Source organism: Dasypus novemcinctus, chromosome 27 (assembly GCF_030445035.2).
Source record: "Dasypus novemcinctus isolate mDasNov1 chromosome 27, mDasNov1.1.hap2, whole genome shotgun sequence".
Classification (NCBI taxonomy): domain Eukaryota; kingdom Metazoa; phylum Chordata; class Mammalia; order Cingulata; family Dasypodidae; genus Dasypus; species Dasypus novemcinctus.
The window spans coordinates 2,358,555-2,379,319 of NC_080699.1; the positions used below are offsets into that span (position 1 = coordinate 2,358,555).

Sequence of the window (20,765 nt, forward strand, 5' to 3'; positions counted from 1 at the left end):
CATCCCAGGGAGTCCTGCTACATTCTCTAAAAGAATGGCAAGACTCTCTAAAGTACAAATGCAGTGCCTAGCAAAAGACCGATAAGCCAAACCCTTGATATTAATGCTTGTACTTAGGAACCTTGTTCTTAAAAATTGAAACTTAGCCAAGTAATACATATTGCCTAAGATTTACCTCCTTAGAGCCTCCTCATTACTCAAATGTGGCCTCTCTCTAACCCAAACTCAGCATATAAACTCACTGCCTTCCCCAAGGCGTGGGACATGACTCCCAGGGATGACCCTACATGGTACCAAAGGGACTATTACCAAGCACCAACTAGTGATGCATTTGAAAAAAGACCTTGATGAAAAGGGGGAAATAATATATACACGAGAGTTTTTACAGCTAAGAGATTTCAAAGTGAGTTGAGAGGTAATTTCAGAGGTTACACTTATACACGTCTCAGGAGGATCTCACTGACTGCCACAGTAAACAATGCCTCAAACAGGGGTGCTCCTGAGGGCCCTAGAGACATCTGAAACTAAGCAGGGCAGACAACCCCAGGAAATTGGCACCCCATCAGTGGGCCTTACCTAGGAATATACGTTAACCTATTTTCCCAGTGTAACAGAATTAGACTTATTTATAATTTCCCCACACACGGTTCTTCTGTCCCTCGTATTTGAACTTATAATTAGCACAATACCATTAAATATAAGTTCCAGAAACTTAAATCTTTGATCTCTTCATATGCCAATTGAGCCCTGAATTTCAGCAGAGTTGTAGTCAATAGCCGCTCTCCAGTTCATCTGACTCACCCAGGACAACTAACAAAATGATGATGATGGACAATGCCCATCCCAAAAAACAGACAGCAAGCAAGACAGTCCCTTCCATCTGCCCCCTTGGGATCTAAGACCCCTCAATTGGAAGCAGAGTAGACATCACCATCTCAAGATCCTCAAGATGGCAGAATGACCAAACAAAAGGGGGAATGCAACTATGGACTAAAGTAGACTTATTATTCTAGCAATGGAAGAACATGTAACATTGATATAAAGATATTGGTCACCAGAGGTTCTGAGGGGAGAGGGAGAGAAGAACAGGTATAATGGGGTATTTGGGGACACTGGAATTATTCTACATGAAATTGCAAAGATGGATATAGGCCATTATACATTTTGTCAAAACCTATACAATTGTACAGTGCAAAGTATAAACCATAATGTAAACCACAAACCATAGTTAGTAGCAATGCTTCAATATTTGCTCATTGTAACAAATGTACCACATCAATGACAGATGCTATTAATAGGGGAAAATGTGAGAGGAGGAGGGGGTGGGGCATAAGAGAATCCCCTATATTTTTTATGTAAACTAAAACTTCTTTAAAAATAAAGTTAAAAATAAATATTTTTTATTTTAAAAAGAGCTAGTACACCTTTTGAGCTGGTTTTCTTTTTTTTCCCCACTTTTTCTGTGTGTGGGCATTTCCTGGTAGGCAGGTACCAGCAGGCCCAGCACAGAGGCTGCCTGTTTAACGCCTTCTCAGAGGCAGCAGTAGGGGCTTCCGGGCTCAAGCAGCAACTAAACAACCAGTGCACCATTTTATTGCTTGGGCTTCTTTCTCTTTCTTATGTTGTCTACTCTGGCAGATCCCTAAAGGCTCAGTGCAGATGTTAACTTTGGTTTCCACTGGCAGCAGCATCTTCTGGTCTTACACCAACATCTACTAGGACATAAAGAGGCAATGCACCTCTTTTTCTTTTCTTTTTTTTTTTTGGCTGGTTGGTTTTTAGTTTCTCTCTTTTATGTTTTTGGACTTGGTAGATCCCTGAGGGATGAGCAGGGATACTGGCTTGTTTTTGGCCTCAACAGCAGTAGCTTCAGCATCCCACTGGCACATAAAAAGACATTTAGGAAGCAAATGTACCTCATTTTTTTCCTCTACTTCTTTTTGCCCATTGGTGCATGCGTGTGTGTGTCTGTGGGTGCATGCATGAGAGTGTTTTATCTGTTAACTTTTTTTTCATTTCTGCTTCCTTTCTTTCTTTTTTCCCTTCTTTTGGTCCAGAAGACAGAAAAGCAGGAGAACTACATGTCCAGAGTGACCACAACATAATTCCAGAATGCCTAGTCCTCAAAAAAAAAAACAAAACTGGAAACTTTTAAGAAGAAAAGTATGACACAGCCATAGGAGAAAAGATTGAAAATATTTCAAAGGAAGCTTAGTCTCTGGAATTACTAATCAAATTGTATATAAGATCTCTTCAAGATGTTATATCATGCAAGGTGTAACCCAGTTAACTCAAGCTGGACTTCAGTCTGGATTACTAGAGTCCAAATGAGCAGAGCAAAAGTCAGAAGAAGAGTGAAGTTAAGGAACCATGGAAAAGAACAAAGCAGACATTGCATGTGCACTGCAAGAACACAAAAGACTGCCAGCGAGCAAGATTACACCAACCCCGGAGGAAGCAAGCATTCTAGCTTCTGAAACTATGAGCCAATAAAGTACTATTGTTAAAAAGAACCAAATGGAAATTCTAGAATTCAGTAGTACAACAGTTGAAGTGAATACTTCAATAGGTTTCAAAAGATTAGAGGGAGCAAAGAAACCATCAGTGAATTTGAAGATGAAACGATTTAAATTGTCCAGGTTGATTAGTATAAAGAAAAAAAGAATGGGGGAAAAAAAAGAACAGTGCCTGAGGAAGTTGTGCGACACCATCAACCATACCAATATACACACAATAGGAGTCCCAGAAGCAGAAGTAGAGATAAATGGACAGAAGAAATATTTATGAAATAACGGCAGACAACTTCCCAAATTTGATGAAAGATAAAAATACATAAATCCAAGATACTCAATGAATGCCAAGCCAGATGAACCTAAACAGATATACAAAAACTTACATTATAGAAAGATCTCATTCCCAATATAAGAATCAAACCAAAATGGATCAAAGACCTAAACATAAAAGCCAGGATCATAAAACTACTAGAAGAAAATGTAGGGAAACATCTCTAAGACCTTGTAGTAGGTGGTGATTTCTTGGACCTTACACACAAAATGCTTAACAAAAGAAAAAAGAAATGGGACCTCCTCAAAATTAAACACTTTTGTATCTCACAGGACTTTGTCAAAAGGGTGAGAAGTATATTTGGAAATCACATGTCTGATAAGGGTTTAATATCCAGGATATATAGAGATGTTGTAACTCAACAATAAAAAAACAACCCAATTAAAATATGGGCAAAAAAGACCTGAATAGATATTTGTCCAAAGAAGAAATACAAATGGCAAAAAACAAAACAAAACAAAACAAAAAAACACATGAAAAAATGCTCGATATCACTAATGATTGGGGAAATATAAATCAAAACTACAATGAGATATCATTTCACACCTATCAGAATGGCCACTATTAAAAAGACAGCAAACTACACTTACTCACTGTTGGTGGGAATGCAGGATGGTACAGCCACTGTGGAGGACAGTTTGGCAGTTCCTAAAGAAGGTGAATATAGACTTGCCATGTGACCCTGCAATATCACTACTGGGTATATACCCAGAGAAACTGAGAGCAGTGACATTAACAGAAATCTGTGCACCAAGGTTCACAGCATTATTCACAATTGCCAAAAGCTGGAAACAAACCAGGTATCCATCAACCAATGAATGGATAAACAAACTGTGGTGTATTCACATGATGGATATTATGCAGCTGTGAGAAAAAATGAAGTCATCAGGCGTTTGACAACATGGATGAACCTGGAGGACATTATGTTGAATAAAGCAAGCCAAACACAAAAGGACAAATACTGTATGATTGTGTTACTGTGAACCAAATATATTGTGTAACATATTGCATGATGCAAAAAATTTTATATGTATCCAGTACATTTAATTGAGGAATGTATGTTTTTATTCAACTGTATTTTCTTTTTTAGTTTTAAATTATTGTTTATATTTTCAATTATTAGGTGTACAAATAAAGTTTAAAAAAAAGAATTACACAGGCAAAAAATATATATATATACATTATAAATGACCCGCTGAACACCAAAGACAAAGACAAAATCTGGAAACAACAAAAGAGAAGTGGCATGTCACATAAAAGAGATCCTTAATAAGATTAACATCAATTTCTCAAAAGAATTCATGGAGGACAGAATGCAGTAGAAGCCTTACATAAAATGCTGAAAGAAAAAAAAACTTATCTAAGAATAATACTCCAGAGTAAAGCTATCTTTCAAAAATGAGGGGAAAATTAACATTTTCAGACAAACAAAAACTGAAGGAGCTCATTACCACTAGACAGGCCACCCAGGAAATGCAAAAGAGAATCCTTCAGGGTGAAAGGAAAGGACACTAATAGGAACTTGATGCTGTAGGATGAAATAAAGACCTCCGCTATAAGTAACAATATGGAAAAATATAAATGCCACTATTATTTCATTTTTCATTTGTAACATAGTCTTTTACCTGTTACAAGACTAAAAATCCAACTGCAATTTTTGTTACTCAGCATACAATGCATAAAGATGTAATGTGTGAGAAGAACATAAAAGGGAGAGACAGTAGGATATAGGTATAGTGTATGTGTAGGCAATTGAAGTCAAATTGAAATCACCACAAATGACACTATAATAGATTTAGGATTCTAAATGTACTCCCCATGGTAACCATAAAAAAAAAATCTTAAAAAACTACCCAGAAGGAAAAGATAAGTAATTCAACATAGCTCATTATAAAAGACCATCTAAACAAAAAGGAAGATAATAATGGAGGAAAGGAGAGACAAAAAGTGTTAAGACTTACAAAAAATAATTCATAAAATAGCAGAAGTAAATTTTGCCTTGTCAGTAATAACCTTAAATGTAAATGCATCAAACTCTTCAATCAAAAGGCAGAGACTGGCAAAATGGACAAAGAACATGACCCAATTACATGCTGTTTATAAGAGACTCAGCTGAGATCCATAGACAGAAAGAGGTTGAATGTGAAAGAATTGAAAAAAAATATTACATGCAAAGAGTAATCAAAAGGGACCTGGGGTGACTAACATCAGATAAGACAGACTTTAAATCAAAAACCATTACAAGAGATAAAAGAAAGGTGTCATGTGTCAATAAAATACTTAACAATTATAAACATCTATGCAAACAGCAGGATGCTAAAATATACCCAACAAAAACTGACAGACTGAAAGGAGAAACAGACAATTCAATCATAGTTGAATATTCCAATACAACACTTTCAATACTGGATAAAACACATAAACAGAAGATCAATAAGGAAAGAGAAAACTTGAAAAACACCATGAATAAAAGCAACTAGATCTAACCAACATATATAAACACTTCACACACAATTAACAACAAAATACAGATTCTTTTCAAGAGCACATGGATCATTCTCTAGGACTGGTCATATGTGAGGGCAAAGAGAAGTCTCAGCAAAACTTAAAACACTGAAGTTATAAAATGTAACTTCTCTGACCACAATGTCATTAACCTAGAAGCCAACAGCAGATAAACAACTGGAAAATTTACAAATATATGTAAATTAAATAGCACATTCTTAAACCACCAGTGGGTTAAAGAAGAAATAAGATGGGAAATTTAAGCATTCTCAGAAACAAAGGAAAAAAAGAAACAACATATGAAAACTATAGCGTACAGTGAAGACAATGTTCAGAGGGAAATCTATAGTTATGAATGACTATATTTAAAAAGAAAATTTCAAGTTAATAACTTAACATCACTTCTTGAGAAACTAGAAAAACAAGAGCAAAGTAAACCCAAACAGCACAGGAAAGGAAATAAATTAGAGTAGAGATAGAGGAAATAGAGAACAGAAAAGAGAATAAACAAAACAAATGTTGGTTCTTGTAAAAATTATCAATAAAACTGACGAACCATTAGCTAGACTTAAAAGAAAAAAAAAGAGAAGAGATAAATCAATAAAATCAGAAAGGAAAATAGTGATATTACTAATGACATTACAGTACTAAAAAGGATTATCAGAGAATATTATGAACAATTGCATGCCAACAAACTAGATAATTTAGAAGAAATGGAAAAACTCCTAGAAATACACCAATTATCAAAATTGACCCAAGAAGACACAGAAAACCTCAAAAAATTATATTTGAAACAACATAACCTTATATATAAAAAATCCAAAGGAATCCACAAGAAAAGTATTATAGCTAAAAGACTTCAGCAAAGTGGCAAGGCACAAGATCAACATACAAAAACAACTGTGGGGAAGTGGCTGTGGCTCAATCTACCATATGAGCCTCCCGTCTACCATATGGGAGGCCCAGCGTCCGCACACCGGGGCCTCCTTGTGAAGGCAGGCTCGCCCACAAGCGCCACAGAGAGCCGACTCAGCAAGGTGATGCAACAGCAACAAAAAAGGAAAACAAGTAAAAATGCAAAAGAGCGTGCAACGAATGGACACAGAGAGCAGACGATAAGCAAGCCGCAAGCAGGGGAGAGAAATAAATAAAAAATAAATACAGACACACAGAAGAACGCATAGTGAATGGACACAAAGAGCAGACAGTAAGCAAACTACAAGGGGAGGGGGGATTTTTAAAAAAAAGTGTGTTCCTATACATATGAATGAAAAAGCCAAAGGAAATTAAGAAAACCATTCCATTTATAATAACATCAGAAAGAATAAAATATCTAGGAACAAATTTAACCAAGGATACACAAGAGTTATATATTAAAAGCTAAAAAACACAGCTGAAAAAAGTAAATACAACTAAATAAATGGCAAGACATCCCATGTTCATGGATTCAAAGAGTTAATACTGTTAACATGTCAATATTTCCCAAAGCAATACATAAATTCAATGCAATTCCAATCAAAACCCCAGCAGCCTTTTTTTCAGAAGTGAAAAAAAAAACAAACCAATCCTCAAATTCATATGAAACTGCAAGGGGCTCCAAATAGTCAAAACAATTTTGAAAAAGAAGATCAGGATTGAAGGATTCACATTTTCCACTGTCAAACTGTACTGCAAAGTGATTCAAAACAGTGTGGTACTGGCACAAAGACAGCCAGGTCAGTGGAACAGAAGAGAAAGAGACTCAACATCATTAGCCATTGGGAAAAATGAAAATAATGAATTAGCACTTCATAACCACTAGAATGGCTATTATTAACTTTTTAAAAGACAGAAAATAAAAAGTGCTGACAAGGACGCAGAGAAACAAGAACCCTGTACATTGTTGGTAGGAATGTAAAATGGTGTAGCTGGTGCGAAAAATAGCCTGGCGGTTCCTCAGACTGTTGAGTACAGAATTACCATGTGACTTGGCAATCCTAATTCTAGATACAGAGCCAGAAAAATTGAAAGCAGGGACTTGAACAGATATTAATACACAATGTTCAATGCAGCCTAGTCAGAATAACCAAATTTCAAAAGAAACCAAAGGTCTCTCAGCAAATGAATGGATAAACAAAATGTGGTTAAAATGGAAGAGTACTCAGCTTTAAAAAGGAATGAATGAAGTTCCAACAATGCCACTACATGGGTGAACTTGAAGACATTATGTTGCATGAAGTAAGACAAAGGGCAGATACCGTATGGGCTCACTTAGACGAAATAGGTACAATATGCAAATTCATAGACAGAAAACAGAGTACATGTTACCAGTGGTGGGGGGCAGTGGGAATGCAGAGTTAATGTATAACTGGTGTTTGGGGTGATGGGAAAGTTCTGGTAATGGACGGTGGTGAGGGTCCATCACTCCCACTGAATGGTATGCTTGGGAGTAGTTGAGATGGGAAAGTTTATGTTGTATGTATGTTGCCACAATTTACAAAAAAAATTAAAAGCAATTAGAGAAAATTACAATTAAACGCAATACATGATCCTGGCCTGGATGTATTAATGGAGAAGAAAACGCCCAAGGACATTTTGGAGACTTATGAAAAACCTACACCTTGACAACTGTACTTAATGGGATTACATAGGTGAATATCCTTGTTCTTAGGAAATGCACATGGAAGTATTGTACAATCTAGGAGAATATGAATACAACCTACTCTCAAATGTTTAGAAAATTGATAGACACACAGATGGACTGAGCGATGGATTGATAGGAGGATATAGTGAAGGTGGCAAACTGTTAAAATTGATGTATTTGGGGTGGGTGGAGAACCAGGGATGGAGTTCTCTGTATGGGTTTTGTGTTATTTTATCAACTATCCTGTAAGTTGAAAATTATTTCAAAATAAAAAGTTCAAGAAAAAAAATCTAAGTGAAAAATGCTGAATGGCACATAAGAACATTAAAACTTAAGTACACTTACCATTATATATATTTCTTTAAATATTAAATGTTTTTAAACTGTTATACCTGTAAACTCTTAGATAAGTAAAGATTCATAAAAGACCATTAACATATTCTGAAAAGTAGTTTGAAAGAAACTGAAAGGCAGCCAAATAACTAGGACTGGCCTTCATTAAAACACACACACAGACGCACACACACAACAGAAAAGTTGGAAATTGCTACCCATGAAGTTTCATTGTGGAAAAAAAAAAAAAGAATATGCTGAAATTCAAAGTAAAGAAGTACATACCTGCCTTCTGTACTCTACAAGAGGATCATATAGCTTCCACCCATTTTCAGGGAATACTTCTTTGTATTCAAAAGCAAAGAGGGGCTACAAAAAAGCAAAAAGAGTTCATTGCTGAAAAAGAGATTTAAGGAGGTAATGAATCAAAAATACCCTATCATACCCAAAGTTTTGATTTATTTATTTGCAAAAGTATTTTGTATTGATGTCCTTTTTATACATTGTTTTAGTTTTTGTCTTATTATTTTTCTATATTGTTCAAACAAATGGAAAAGTACAGAAACCCATCATCAAGGTTCATCAAATGTTAAAATATTTCCAACAGATATCTTTGGTAGCTGCTGTAAGTTTACTTCTAAATAATGAAAAATATTATAAAACAAAGACATCTTCTGACATAATTAACTACTTTGACATCACACATATTACAAATAACTTCAAGGTTTGATGTTTATGTTACATTTTCTGAAATTTACAACCTTTTAATTCTTTGGCATGCAATTACTGCTCTGGGTACAAAAAAAACCATTTAATTATCATTTTTATACACATAATGACAGAAACAACTATAATAAAAGAATGAAACTGGAATTAGAAGACCAGTGTTAATTTTAAATTATATCCCCTACTAGCTATGCCTTTGAATTAACTGTTTACTCTTTTCCTACTTTCATCTCTAAAATGGAGATAAATAAGACCTACCCCCAAAAAGGGGACTGTGGAAGTTGAATGATATAACATAAATGAGGGAATTTAATACTGTTGGTAGCACACAACAGGGACTAAGAGTTTGCCCCTTCTTCATTCTCAAAATTGCTAGTCTTAACTCCCAGCTCCAAATTATGGAGGAGATTTTAAATCCTAATGAAGACTACATACACCTTTTCATCACAGAAACACCCTGCATAGAAAAATAACAGAATTACAGAACGTTAATGCTGAAATGGACTCAAAAATCAGCTAATCCAGCTTTGTCATTTTATACCTGAAGAAACTGGTCCAACAAATTAGATTAAACCTACATTATACGTCTGGTTAAAAGGCAAACCAGGGACATAAATGTAAAGATCCTAGAGAGTCTAGATAAGTTTCTTTACACCAACAATTACATATTTTTCAAAAATAAGATTCATTTTACCAGGTTATTAGAGACAGGGAATGCATATTTCATTAGATTCTCAAATATGGATCTTCTTGTTCGCCCCTCAGGTTTATGAGCAAACCGTAAATTCCGGATATCCTACAAAATATTTAGCATCCAAGTCAATCACTGTTCACTTTTTATTTAATGAATTAACAATGCTACTTAGAATTATCATGTAAAAGATTAAGATCTGCAGGATACAAAGATAAATCAGACAACAGATGCTGAAAGCAGGGACTTATAATGCTTTATTTGAAGAACTATAAAGAAATAAAACGCACTCTAATATAAGACAGAATTCAAACAGTAGAAAATTTTTCTCTGCTTAAGGACTCAAGATAGGCCAGTGAAGGAGGCAGCACTTGATGCAGGCACTAGAGGTTAACAGTTTCATATCTGAAAAGGTTAGCAGTTTCATATTCACTAATGTATGATCAACACATACTAACAGCATATGTCTTTTCCCTGTGGAAGCCCATTTTCTGTCATGAATTTCCCTATTAAAAATCTGTACCTAAAATACACAGGGTTCCTACTTGGAATGATGGAAATGATTTGAAAATAGATAGTGGTGATGTCAGCACAATGTTATGAAAGCACTGAACTGTGTACTGGAACATGATCAAGAAGAAATGTTAGACTGCATACATGGTCACTGTATTTCACATGTGAATTCCTTCCCATTACGCCTGATGATTACTTTCCTGCCTATTATCCCTCCCCCAGACTCACTTCCATTGGACGTCTGAGTCATCAGTCCCTTATGTGAAACTGACAGAGCCAATCCCTGCCTAAAGGTCTCCCTCCACTCCATGTCCATGTTCTTCAGCCATCTACAGCAGGTGAATTCTGAATAGTTTAGTTGATATCACCCAGACTTTAAGGTCAAGTCTTAACAACAAGACTCCCTTTCATTATTGGTCTGCTAGCAATTTTCTATGCTCAGGCTGAATGCAAATATCTATATTTAGGTTTAATGGCATCTTAACAGCATTGAGAAAAAATGTGAGTTTGAAAATAATTCCAAGAATACCCACTTTATTTAAATGTTTAACCTAGGCAGAATTCCAAATAGTTTTATTATACCCCACGCTATAAAATTGAACAAAGGGCTGCTCCACTGCTCATGGCAATTTTTTTTTTAATATGGGTACTATGTTCTAACTTAAGACTATATTCTTGGTGGCAGACTTGGCCCAGTGGATGGGGCATCCGTCTACCACATGGGAGGTCCGCGGTTCAAATCCCGGGCCTCCTTGACCCGTGTGGAGCTGGCCCATGCACAGTGCTGATGCATGCAAGGAGTGCCATGCCACGCAGGGGTGTCCCCCATATAGGGGAGTCCCACGTGCAAGGAGTGCACCTCGTAAGGAGAGCCACCCAGCACGAAGGAAAGTGCAGCCTGCCCAGGAATGGTGCTGTACACACGGAGAGCTGACACAGCAAGATGACGCAACAAAAAGAAACACAGATTCCTATGCCGCTGACAACAACAGAAGTGGACAAAGAAGAAGATGTAGCAAATAGACATAGATAACAGACACCAGGGGGTAAAGGGGAGGGAAATAAATAAATAAATATTTAAAAAAAAAAAAAGATGTCAATTCAACACAATCCTAATAAAAATCCAAACAGCCTTTTTGCAGAAATGGAAAAGCCAATTATCAAGTTTATTTGGAAGGGTAAGGGCCCCCAAATGGCCAAAATGTCTTTTTAAAGTAGAACAAAGTTGGAGGGTTCTCAGTTTTTGACCTTTAAGCATATTGCTTAGCTACTGTGGTGAAAAAAAAAACAATATGGTATTGGCATAAAGATAGACAGATCGACCAATGGAACGGAACTGAGAACTCAGAAATGTATTCTCACATCTATGGTCAGGTGATTTTTGACAAGGCCGCCAAGCTCTCCCAGCTGGGCCAGGACAGTCCATTCAATAAATGGTGCTGGAAGAACTGGTTATCCATAGCCAAAAGAAAGAAAGACCCCATCTCACACCTGATACAAAAACTAACTAAAAATGAATCAAGGACCTAAATGTAAAAGCGCAACGATATAACTCCTAAAAGAAATTGTTGGAAAAATTCTTCAAGATCTTGTGGTAGGTGGTAGTTTATTACACCTTAAACCCAAAGCAGTAGCAACAAAAGAAAAAATAGATAAATGGAGCCTCCTCAAAATTAAACACGTTTTTTCTTCAAAAGACTTTGTCAAGAAAATAAAAAGGCAACCTACTCAATGGGAGAAAACATTTGGAGACCACATATCCTGTAAGGCCTTGATTTTCACATTATATAAAGAGATTTTACTCTTCAAAGAGAAAAAGACATGTAACCCAATTAAAAAACGGGTAAAAGACTTGAAAAGGCAATTGTCCAAAGAAGAAACACAAATGGGGAATAAATAAATGTAAAAATCTTCAACAATTAGGAAAATGCAAATGAAAACCACAATGAGATATCATTTCACAACTACTTGAATGGCCACTATTAAAAAGTCAGAAAACTACAAGCGTTGAAAAGGATGTGTAGAGATAGGAATGCTTCTTCACGTTGGTGGGAATGCAGAAAAGCCACTGTGGAGGACTGTTTGGCAGTTCCTAAAGAAGTTGAATATAGACTTTCCAAGTGACCATGCTATAAATATACTGGGTATATACCCAGAGAAACTGAGAGCAGTGCCAAGAACAGACAACCGCACAGCAATGTTCAGAGCGGCATTATTCATGATTGCCAAAAGATGGAAACACCCAGGTGCCCATCAACTGATGAATGGATAAACAAATTGTGGTGCATGCACACGATAGAATACTATTCATCAATAAGAAGAAATGAAGTCGTGACGCATATGAGACAACAGGGATGAACCTGGAGAACATTATGCTGAATGAAGTAAGCCAGACAAATAAGGACAAATACTTATGGTTGCACTATTATGAGCTAAATACATTGTGCAAACTCATGGAGTTTAATAGGTCATTTGTAAATAGACTGAGGATAGGGAATGGAAAGCTGAGAGTTAATCTGTGCAGAATTAGTACAAAGGTTGTTTATAAATCTTTGGAAATGAATAGAAATGGTGAAAGCACCAACAGTATGTAACTAGCAGAGCTATTACATGGGTATGACAGTGTTCAAAAGGGAAAGTCTAAGGTCATATATATTACTAGAAAGAAGGCTAAAAACTGTAACATGGAACTGTATAACATAGTGAAACCTCACATGAAATACGAATATGGGTGATAAAGCATATATATGTAAGACTCTTTTGACAAAATATAAATACAAATAGACTACAGAGATGGAAACAGAATAGCAACTATATATGGCAGGGGAAGCAAAGAGAGACTGAGAGGTGATGAGGTTTTTTGTTGTTTTTATTGTTATTATTATTGGATTAATGAAAATGCTCTAATAATAACTGAAGTGATGAATGCACAATTATGTGATTGTGCCAAATACCACTGTTTGTCCACCTTGGGTGGATTTGTGCTTTACTAATACGTATCAATAAAATTGGTTTGTTAAAATTATATATACGACTGCCAATATGTCAAAAACAAATAACTGATATCTTCCAAGAGAATATTTATCTTACAGGAATAAGAGTAAAAACACCAAAATTTCACACTAATCCTATCAATGGATAAAAATGTCAGCCTATGTAGGTTCACTGGACAAAGGGAGCTGCTGCACCAGTAGTGCATGAACAAAGCAAAGTATCGCTTCATAAATCTGATCCAAAATTACAATGCTATCTTTGATATCTTTTAAAGCATGTGAGAAAACTGAAGCTGGTGCTTGTTTTTTTCCTCAGTAAATCTCTCAACAACCAGTAGTGATTCAGAATCCCTCTGCTAACCAGAATCTTCCTGAAAGTACCACAGTAAGGGCCCTACAAATGTTCGGGTTGGTTGGCAATGGTCTTGTTTCATGGAAAAAGTTACATTTAAAAAATCAGTATTTTAGGTCACTCTCTCACTCACGTCCCCGTAATATTCTAAGCTCTATTTACTACTATGCTAAAGAAAAGTGATTAGGAGACACTCATCAGGGTCCTCTGACTGTAATGTTAAAGTATAAAATAATTGTGAAGTCATTAGCTTTAATACCAGATTCACAAAACTTCTAAGATTAGCATAAGAAAGCATCTTGAATTATGCATGAACTGTTGCATTTACATTTGGCACTGGTAGAACAGCAAATGAAAAAAAAAATTATCAGAATTGAGGTTTGTATGGGTGTTAATTAAGTCATAGTATGAACGATGACCTGTAAAAGTGGTACATGGTATTAAATATGTGATTTAGTGGTAAAAATGTAACAAATACAATCTAAGTTCATACAAATATTAATGCATTTAAACAATGCTAGTGGATAAGAAAACAGCAAAGGTCTATATTATCAAGTTTTCCCATCATTGTTTCAGTAGGAAAATTAGAAATAGAAAAGATAGGTGATGATGAATATATATCTAGTTCTTCCACAACAAAGTAGTATAACTTAACTGTTCAGAGCTTGAAATACTGTCTACCTCACAGGATTTTTATGGGTCTTAAAGTGAAATAATGAATGTGAAAGTCCTCTGTATCTTATTTACAGTGTATTATAAATGTACTATGCACATTTAAGATGGCCATTATGAAAATCAGATGCCATGAATTTGTAAACATACTGTGATGGTTGATTTTAAGTGTCAACGTGGTGAGGTTCGGGTGTCAGTGTTTGGTTGAACAGGGGACTAGACATTCCTGTGGAGATACTCTAGATGAGATTTGCATCCAGAGGCAGTTGACTTCAGGTAAAGGAGATGACCATCCACAATGTGAGTGAGCCTCATCCAATCAGTTGGAGGTCTTAAATGAAAAGAGGTTCTGAGGAAAAGATGGAATTCCACTTCAAGACTGCACTCTCTAATTGTCCCTTAGTTCCAGCCTGTGGGCTTCCCTTAAGAAATTCAGACTCAAGATTTCAACACCACTCTTACCAGAATTTCCAGTCTCTGGCCTGCCCTACAGAATTCAGACTTGTCAGCCTCCACCATCAGGTGAACCAATGCCTTCCAATAAATCTATTTATTTATTTATAGACATACAGAGATATACACATATCCTGTTGGTTCTTTTTCCCTAGATTTTGGTACCAGTAGTGGTTCTAAAGGAATAGAATTTAAGGATGGGTTTTCTGAATTGGTTCTAGGGTTTTTGGGAACTGGTTCTTTAATGTGATTACAATGAAAGGCACAATTGTCTCATTTCCAATGGTAAAGAGGACACTAATAGTCCACAGCATGCTGTGGTAGCAGGGTACCCAATATATCACCACTGAATACTTCTAATCAAACACTTGTATGAGGCAAGGTTCTGAGTGAGTGTGCATCTGACACCTTAGAACATCTGTGTCAAACTACCAAGTATAGTGAGACTAGCTTGTTGCTCCTAAATACGCTAGAGGAAGTAGAAGGAAAGGAGAAGCACAGGGCTTCAAATTCCTAAAGTGCCACATAAATGACACCTAAGTGTTCATGTGTGCCTTGGAAGAAACTGTTACCTCCTGTAGCCACAGAATTTAGATTTCTGAAAACCAAACTGAGTCTCCAAGTCTGAGCAGCTATTACAATGCAGATACAGAGTATGTGCTGTTAAAGTGAAGGCACTAATTGGGAAAGAGTAGGATCCTGAAAATTGGTAGGGATACATACAAGAAAATCTCAAAATAGACTGAATTGGGCCCAAAAGAGTTCAACATGAATTCATGACACATAACATTTAGGAGATCTATATTATTTCTAAATGTTGTTTTCTACTAGGAATGATGCTTTTAGTATGGATTGATTTTATATTTTTGAAACCAGTTTCCAAATACAGTCTCTATTTAAAAGAAAACTTTTTCAAATCAAATAAAATCACATACATATTATAAAATTTACCTTGCACACAGTTTCTAGTCCATAAGAATTTTCACCTCGACTGGAAGCACCACCAATTTTTTCTACTCTACTTATGACACCAAGAGAAGCATCTAAAACAAAAGGAGGGTCCTAAAGGAAGGAAAGAAAAATCAATTAAAATTGAGCAATTGATACTACATAATATAGCTGAGAAAAATCTCAATCGGAAATCCTTTAATTTAGAAATGATCAAAAATGAAAAAAACTGGCTGCAAATCACACACACACGTACATACAAACTCTAATGCAGTAATAAGCCTTACCCGTTCCATGCTTTTGAAATACAGCCTATAATTTGTGACGGTCAGAGTTCCTCGTACAGCACCAGTGAATGGGCAGATATAAGTTACATCTTTGGCTGAAAAGAAAGAGTCCACATCTTTACTACACATTGGGCATTATTAAAAACTGCATTCCCATCTTTCACAAATAAAACTGAAGAGAATTCTGATAGCTAGTCAATACGGGATAGTCTAATAACAGAATCGGTGATTTAAGGAGACCTCAGAAGCCTGATCTAAGTTTTCAATCATGAGGAACTATACGGGGAAGGAGTGCAAAAAGAAGTGGGAAGAATTAAGAGAAGGCAGGTGTCTCTGCCTCCGGGGCAGCACAGAAGGAAAGAGATACCACTATTTCTTGGATAAGAAGGTGTGGTATGAGAGGGCTCAGAAAGGGGGCTGGTAGGCATGGTGGCAACAGGAAACGGTCTCAAGGCAGAGCTGCACTCATCCTATCAGGTTCGAGGCCCACTCACCAACCTACTTGTCTTCCTCTGGTCACAGTCTAAGATGGTCAACATTCCTCTAAAAGTGCAAAATCCAAAACACCTAATACCAGAAACTCCTAATCATATAGACTGTACTTCTGAGAAAAGTATTGTAGGGGAAATGAAATGTATATGAAAAGGGTTTTCTTGGAGAAAGACTATAATAAGAGGGTAATATATTCCTTCCTACACAAACGATGTCCAACTTTGTAGAGGAATAACCACAAGCATTATTTTATTACAAGATAAATGAACCTAAACAGTAGAGCACTATGTTTTTTTTTTTAGTATTATGCTTTTTAAAGCATGCACTGACTGATTAAACAAGTTAATTCAGCTATCACTAGCTCAAAATAGCATTTGATATGGCAGAGCTCATAATGCCCAATACAAACTTTCAATAACTTTAAATATTCATAAATTCCTGTAACGTCATTATTGCAGCAACAGCAGATAAAGGAATATCTTCATCATTCCAAGGAAGTAAGGTGCGCTTCTTTGGTATGACAAATTTCTAAGAACTTTTAAGGGGCTTCCGGGAAAACTTAGGGCCATGAAAAATATGTTTTATAAGGCACTGGAACTTCCTAACGCTGCTTCCTAGTCATCACTTTGAAAGACTGATTGCTTTGTATGGAATTTGCAATGAGACTGATCTTTAACAAACATTTCTAACCTTCAAAACAGTTCCTCTGGGAATGTTCAAGTATGAGTTTCCTAATTTTAAATGCTTGTTTCTAATGGATGGTTAGGTAGAAGGAAGCTTTAAAATCAAATAAACCCATCGTTAGATAAAGATGCACAAACTTGCCTTGCTCACATTTTGTAACCACAACTAGGGAAGCTTTATTCAATTTACTAAAAACATTTCTGGATTCCTTCCACAGACAGTTTTCTTATTCGGTCAAGAAAATCAGTCCTATTATTCGCTAGTGTCGCCTTCCCCTTCTGAGGTTTATGCGACAGTACTCAGGGAAGTGCATCATTTAAAGCACCGCAGACCCTCCGTGGTGACCTGGTGACCTGTCCTCAGGGACCCTGGCTTGCTCCTCCCACCCCGCCCCCTCCTTAGGAGGTGGGGATGCTTGCAGGAGTTGTATCAAGAAAGGGACTTTACCAGAGGAGGGACACACCTTCCACCTGAGCACCCACTTAACCCTCCTACCACCCTGAAAGCGACCAGCTACACACACCTACAGTTTCAGGTGAGACTACTAGGGCTGAGAGAAAGGAAACGGACATGGATGGCTGGGAGCAGTAACTGCTAGGACGGAGGCTGAAGTCCAGCTCCCCGACTGCAGGTTCGGATCTCCTTCCCCTGCGCCGTGCTGCCTCTGCTGCATCCAGGGGGAGGCTGAAGACCCCGGGCAGGGCTGCTCTCCCTGAAGGAGGCCACGTCACCATATCTGAGACCGTTCCTTCCCTGCAGCATTCAGTCACTGGTCCTGCCACCTTAACTTCTGAAGACACTTCTAAACTGCAGACTTACATTATGCCCTCTAAAAATCCAAGGCCTTTTTCACAAAATGTGCAAGGTTACCCTAGCCTTACACTTTACATAATCTCTATTAAGTTTGTTTTGGACAGCAATCAAGTCTATGCAGATGATTTTGAATCAGGATATTTTATTTAATAGATTAGTATTACTCTAAATTTTACTGTAATACTGCCTAGTGGTACCAAAAGATCTTATAATTACTCTTCCTGTCAACTTTTCAAAAGTTTATCAAGGAAGAAGCCATAGTGGATTCTGTGAGGTATAAAAAAGTGAGCTAGGAGGAGGACATAAATAAATACAAATAAATGTAATATATGAGCACGTGACCTGTGTAGAACGAGAAGCACAAACACATCCTCCAAGCAACACGGGGATGGGAAAGGCCATCTGCCCATGGGCCAGAGGTGTGGGCAAGCAGCCTGGGAGCTGCGCCCACGGGCCAGGGGCGTGAGCGAGGACTAGCCTGGGACCTGTGCCCACGGCAGTTCTGCCACGCACGGTGGAGATGGGGAGGCAGCACAAAATACAAAAGGAAAGCCTTCTCCAGGGTACAGATGTGGGAAAATGGAGAGGAGAAAACAAGTTCAAGAAATTCTTAGGGACTGTAAGTCTGATATTATTGATGAATTCCAAAACAGAAATATTGGATTATGTTTGTAATCTGATCTTTACCTGGGCATGACTGAGTTATGATTAGGGTAGGTGGGGACTCACAGATAAAAGGCATGGCAAAGGACAGAGCTGAGGGTTTCTGATGGAGTTTTGATGCTGAAGACTTAAGCTGGAGCCCCATGAAGTAAGCTCCCAGAGGAAAGAGAAGCCAGCCCCAGAAGGAAGGAACCTTGAACCCAGAGAAAAGCAAGCCCCAGGAACGTAGGAAGCCTGAACCCTCGCAGACGTCGGCAGCCATCTTGTTCCAAATAGACTTTGGTGAGGGAAGTAACTTATGCTTTGTGGCCTGGTATCTGTAAGCTCCTACTACCCAAATAAATACCCTTTATAAAAAGCAACCAATTTCTGGTATTTTGCATCAGCACCCCTTTGGCTGACTAATACAGGGACTGACTCAGACCTGAAAACTACGTGGATATGAGAGTCAGGAAAGAAGAGCAGCCTACAACGATGCCCAGGTTTCTGACATCAGTACTGGAAAGCTGGTCCTGCTATTAACTGAGATACAGAGTGGAGGAAAGGAGATTTGGGATTATGGGGAACTTACAGTTTTAGAAATGCTGGATATAAGGTTCCTATGGGACACCCAAAGGCATGTGTTTTAGAGGCATTTGCTTATGTGTCAGAGCATGAAAACACAACTTTTGGGCTCACTGACATATATGTGGTAGGGGAAGCTACTAATTTAGATATGGCCCATCAAACAAAGCCTACCGTAGGAAAAAGGGTCATGGATGAACTCCTAGGGAGTGCTGATACTGAAAGGACAAGGAGCCCAAAGAGCCTGAGTGCTAACTTGAGAGTCCTTTGTTCCATAACTGATTATAATGGAAATAACAGGGACTTTAGGTTCGAAGGAGGAAAACAAATGATCAGTGCTAGCTCTAACTTTACTAAGGAGCCCTATGAGTCTATGCCTTAGTTTCCTCATCTACAAAATGAGTTTAACATCTTCCCTAGAAGATTCCCATGAGGATGATTAAATGAGACAGTCAGCAAGCACACAGAAGTGATAACTAGCGCTGTATAGAACACAATAGAACGCAGTAAGTAGGTGAGTGGGACTGGAGGATGAGTGGGGTAAAAAAAGTTCGGGAAGTTATTTAATCAAGGTCAAGAGGAAGAAGAGATAAATACCATACTAAGTGCTAAGAAATTAAATTTACTATAGATAATAACAAGTCATTTAAAAGGTGGCACCACCCCTTTGGCTTGCTTATTTATTCACAAGGAAATGATACCTAGCCAGGGAAAATTTAGCTTTAAGTTATTTTTTAAAATTATGATTTATAATAAAATAAAAGATGGTATCTACTTTGGCTAAGAAACCATCTATTTATTCTTCTGGTATATTACTTTATTTCTCAAATTCTATAAGATGAAATAAAGTAAAAGCATAAAACCAAAAATAGTTTAAATGTTAACTTCCAGCTTCTACTCCATAATAATATAAGTAAATGTTTAACTCTGTAGGCCAGACAGAGAAAGACACATACATCAAACTGCTTGCCTAGCAATATTTTCATCCAAATATTGACCCAAGTTTATTAAAGTAGAAAAAAATAAAGTAAGCAAATGAGAGAGTGTGCCTTTAAAAAAATTACTTGTATGAAGTAACATTTCAATGTTTTTATCTAGACAACCCAATATTTGAATACAGTCATTCAAATTAATGTATTTTTGTGCACATAAAAAAGCCATGTACTTCAAAGAAAGCAAAGCAAACTGGAGGCGGACTATGATTCAAGGTGCATGTTTCCAATAGTGCAAAAGAACACACAAGCAGGTGCAGGCCCAGGCTTGGAGCGAGCGAGGATGCCGGGAGGCTGCAGGCCGTGAGAGCTGCCACAGCCGGCGGCCAGCCCAGCGCCCACACGCAGCACCGCACGTTCCAGCAGGAGAGGGGAGATGAAGTTGACAAAAAGCACCGTTACAGACCCATGTCTTTAATATTTTCTCCTGGAAGCAAGGGCGGTTCTTCCATTTCTGCTAATTTGTTAGACTCTCTCAGGACCTGGATTAGAAGGGGCCAAGAAAAGAAACATTAATTCAAAGATTGATTTTTCACTCTATTTCAGCTAAGTACACTTGCTCTTTTCTAAAGTTCTAACATCGTATTTTACATGACTTTAAATCAAATGCCAAACTG

At 37.3% G+C, this 20,765-nt stretch overlaps 1 protein-coding gene across 2 annotated transcripts in view; it reads right to left on the reverse strand.

The window, feature by feature from the left end:
* The window catches only part of MTMR2 (myotubularin related protein 2), a 106,224-nt gene that overhangs the window by 31,006 nt on the left and 54,453 nt on the right, over nucleotides 1-20,765 (reverse strand). For both annotated transcript variants that reach the window (XM_023585968.3, XM_023585967.3), the window contains 5 exons: nucleotides 20,555-20,630; nucleotides 15,941-16,035; nucleotides 15,657-15,767; nucleotides 9,726-9,827; nucleotides 8,591-8,674 (listed from right to left, as the gene is read on the reverse strand). In XM_023585968.3, the coding sequence (XP_023441736.2) occupies nucleotides 8,591-8,674; nucleotides 9,726-9,827; nucleotides 15,657-15,767; nucleotides 15,941-16,035; nucleotides 20,555-20,630 (468 nt within the window). The remainder of the gene's footprint in view (nucleotides 1-8,590; nucleotides 8,675-9,725; nucleotides 9,828-15,656; nucleotides 15,768-15,940; nucleotides 16,036-20,554; nucleotides 20,631-20,765) is intronic.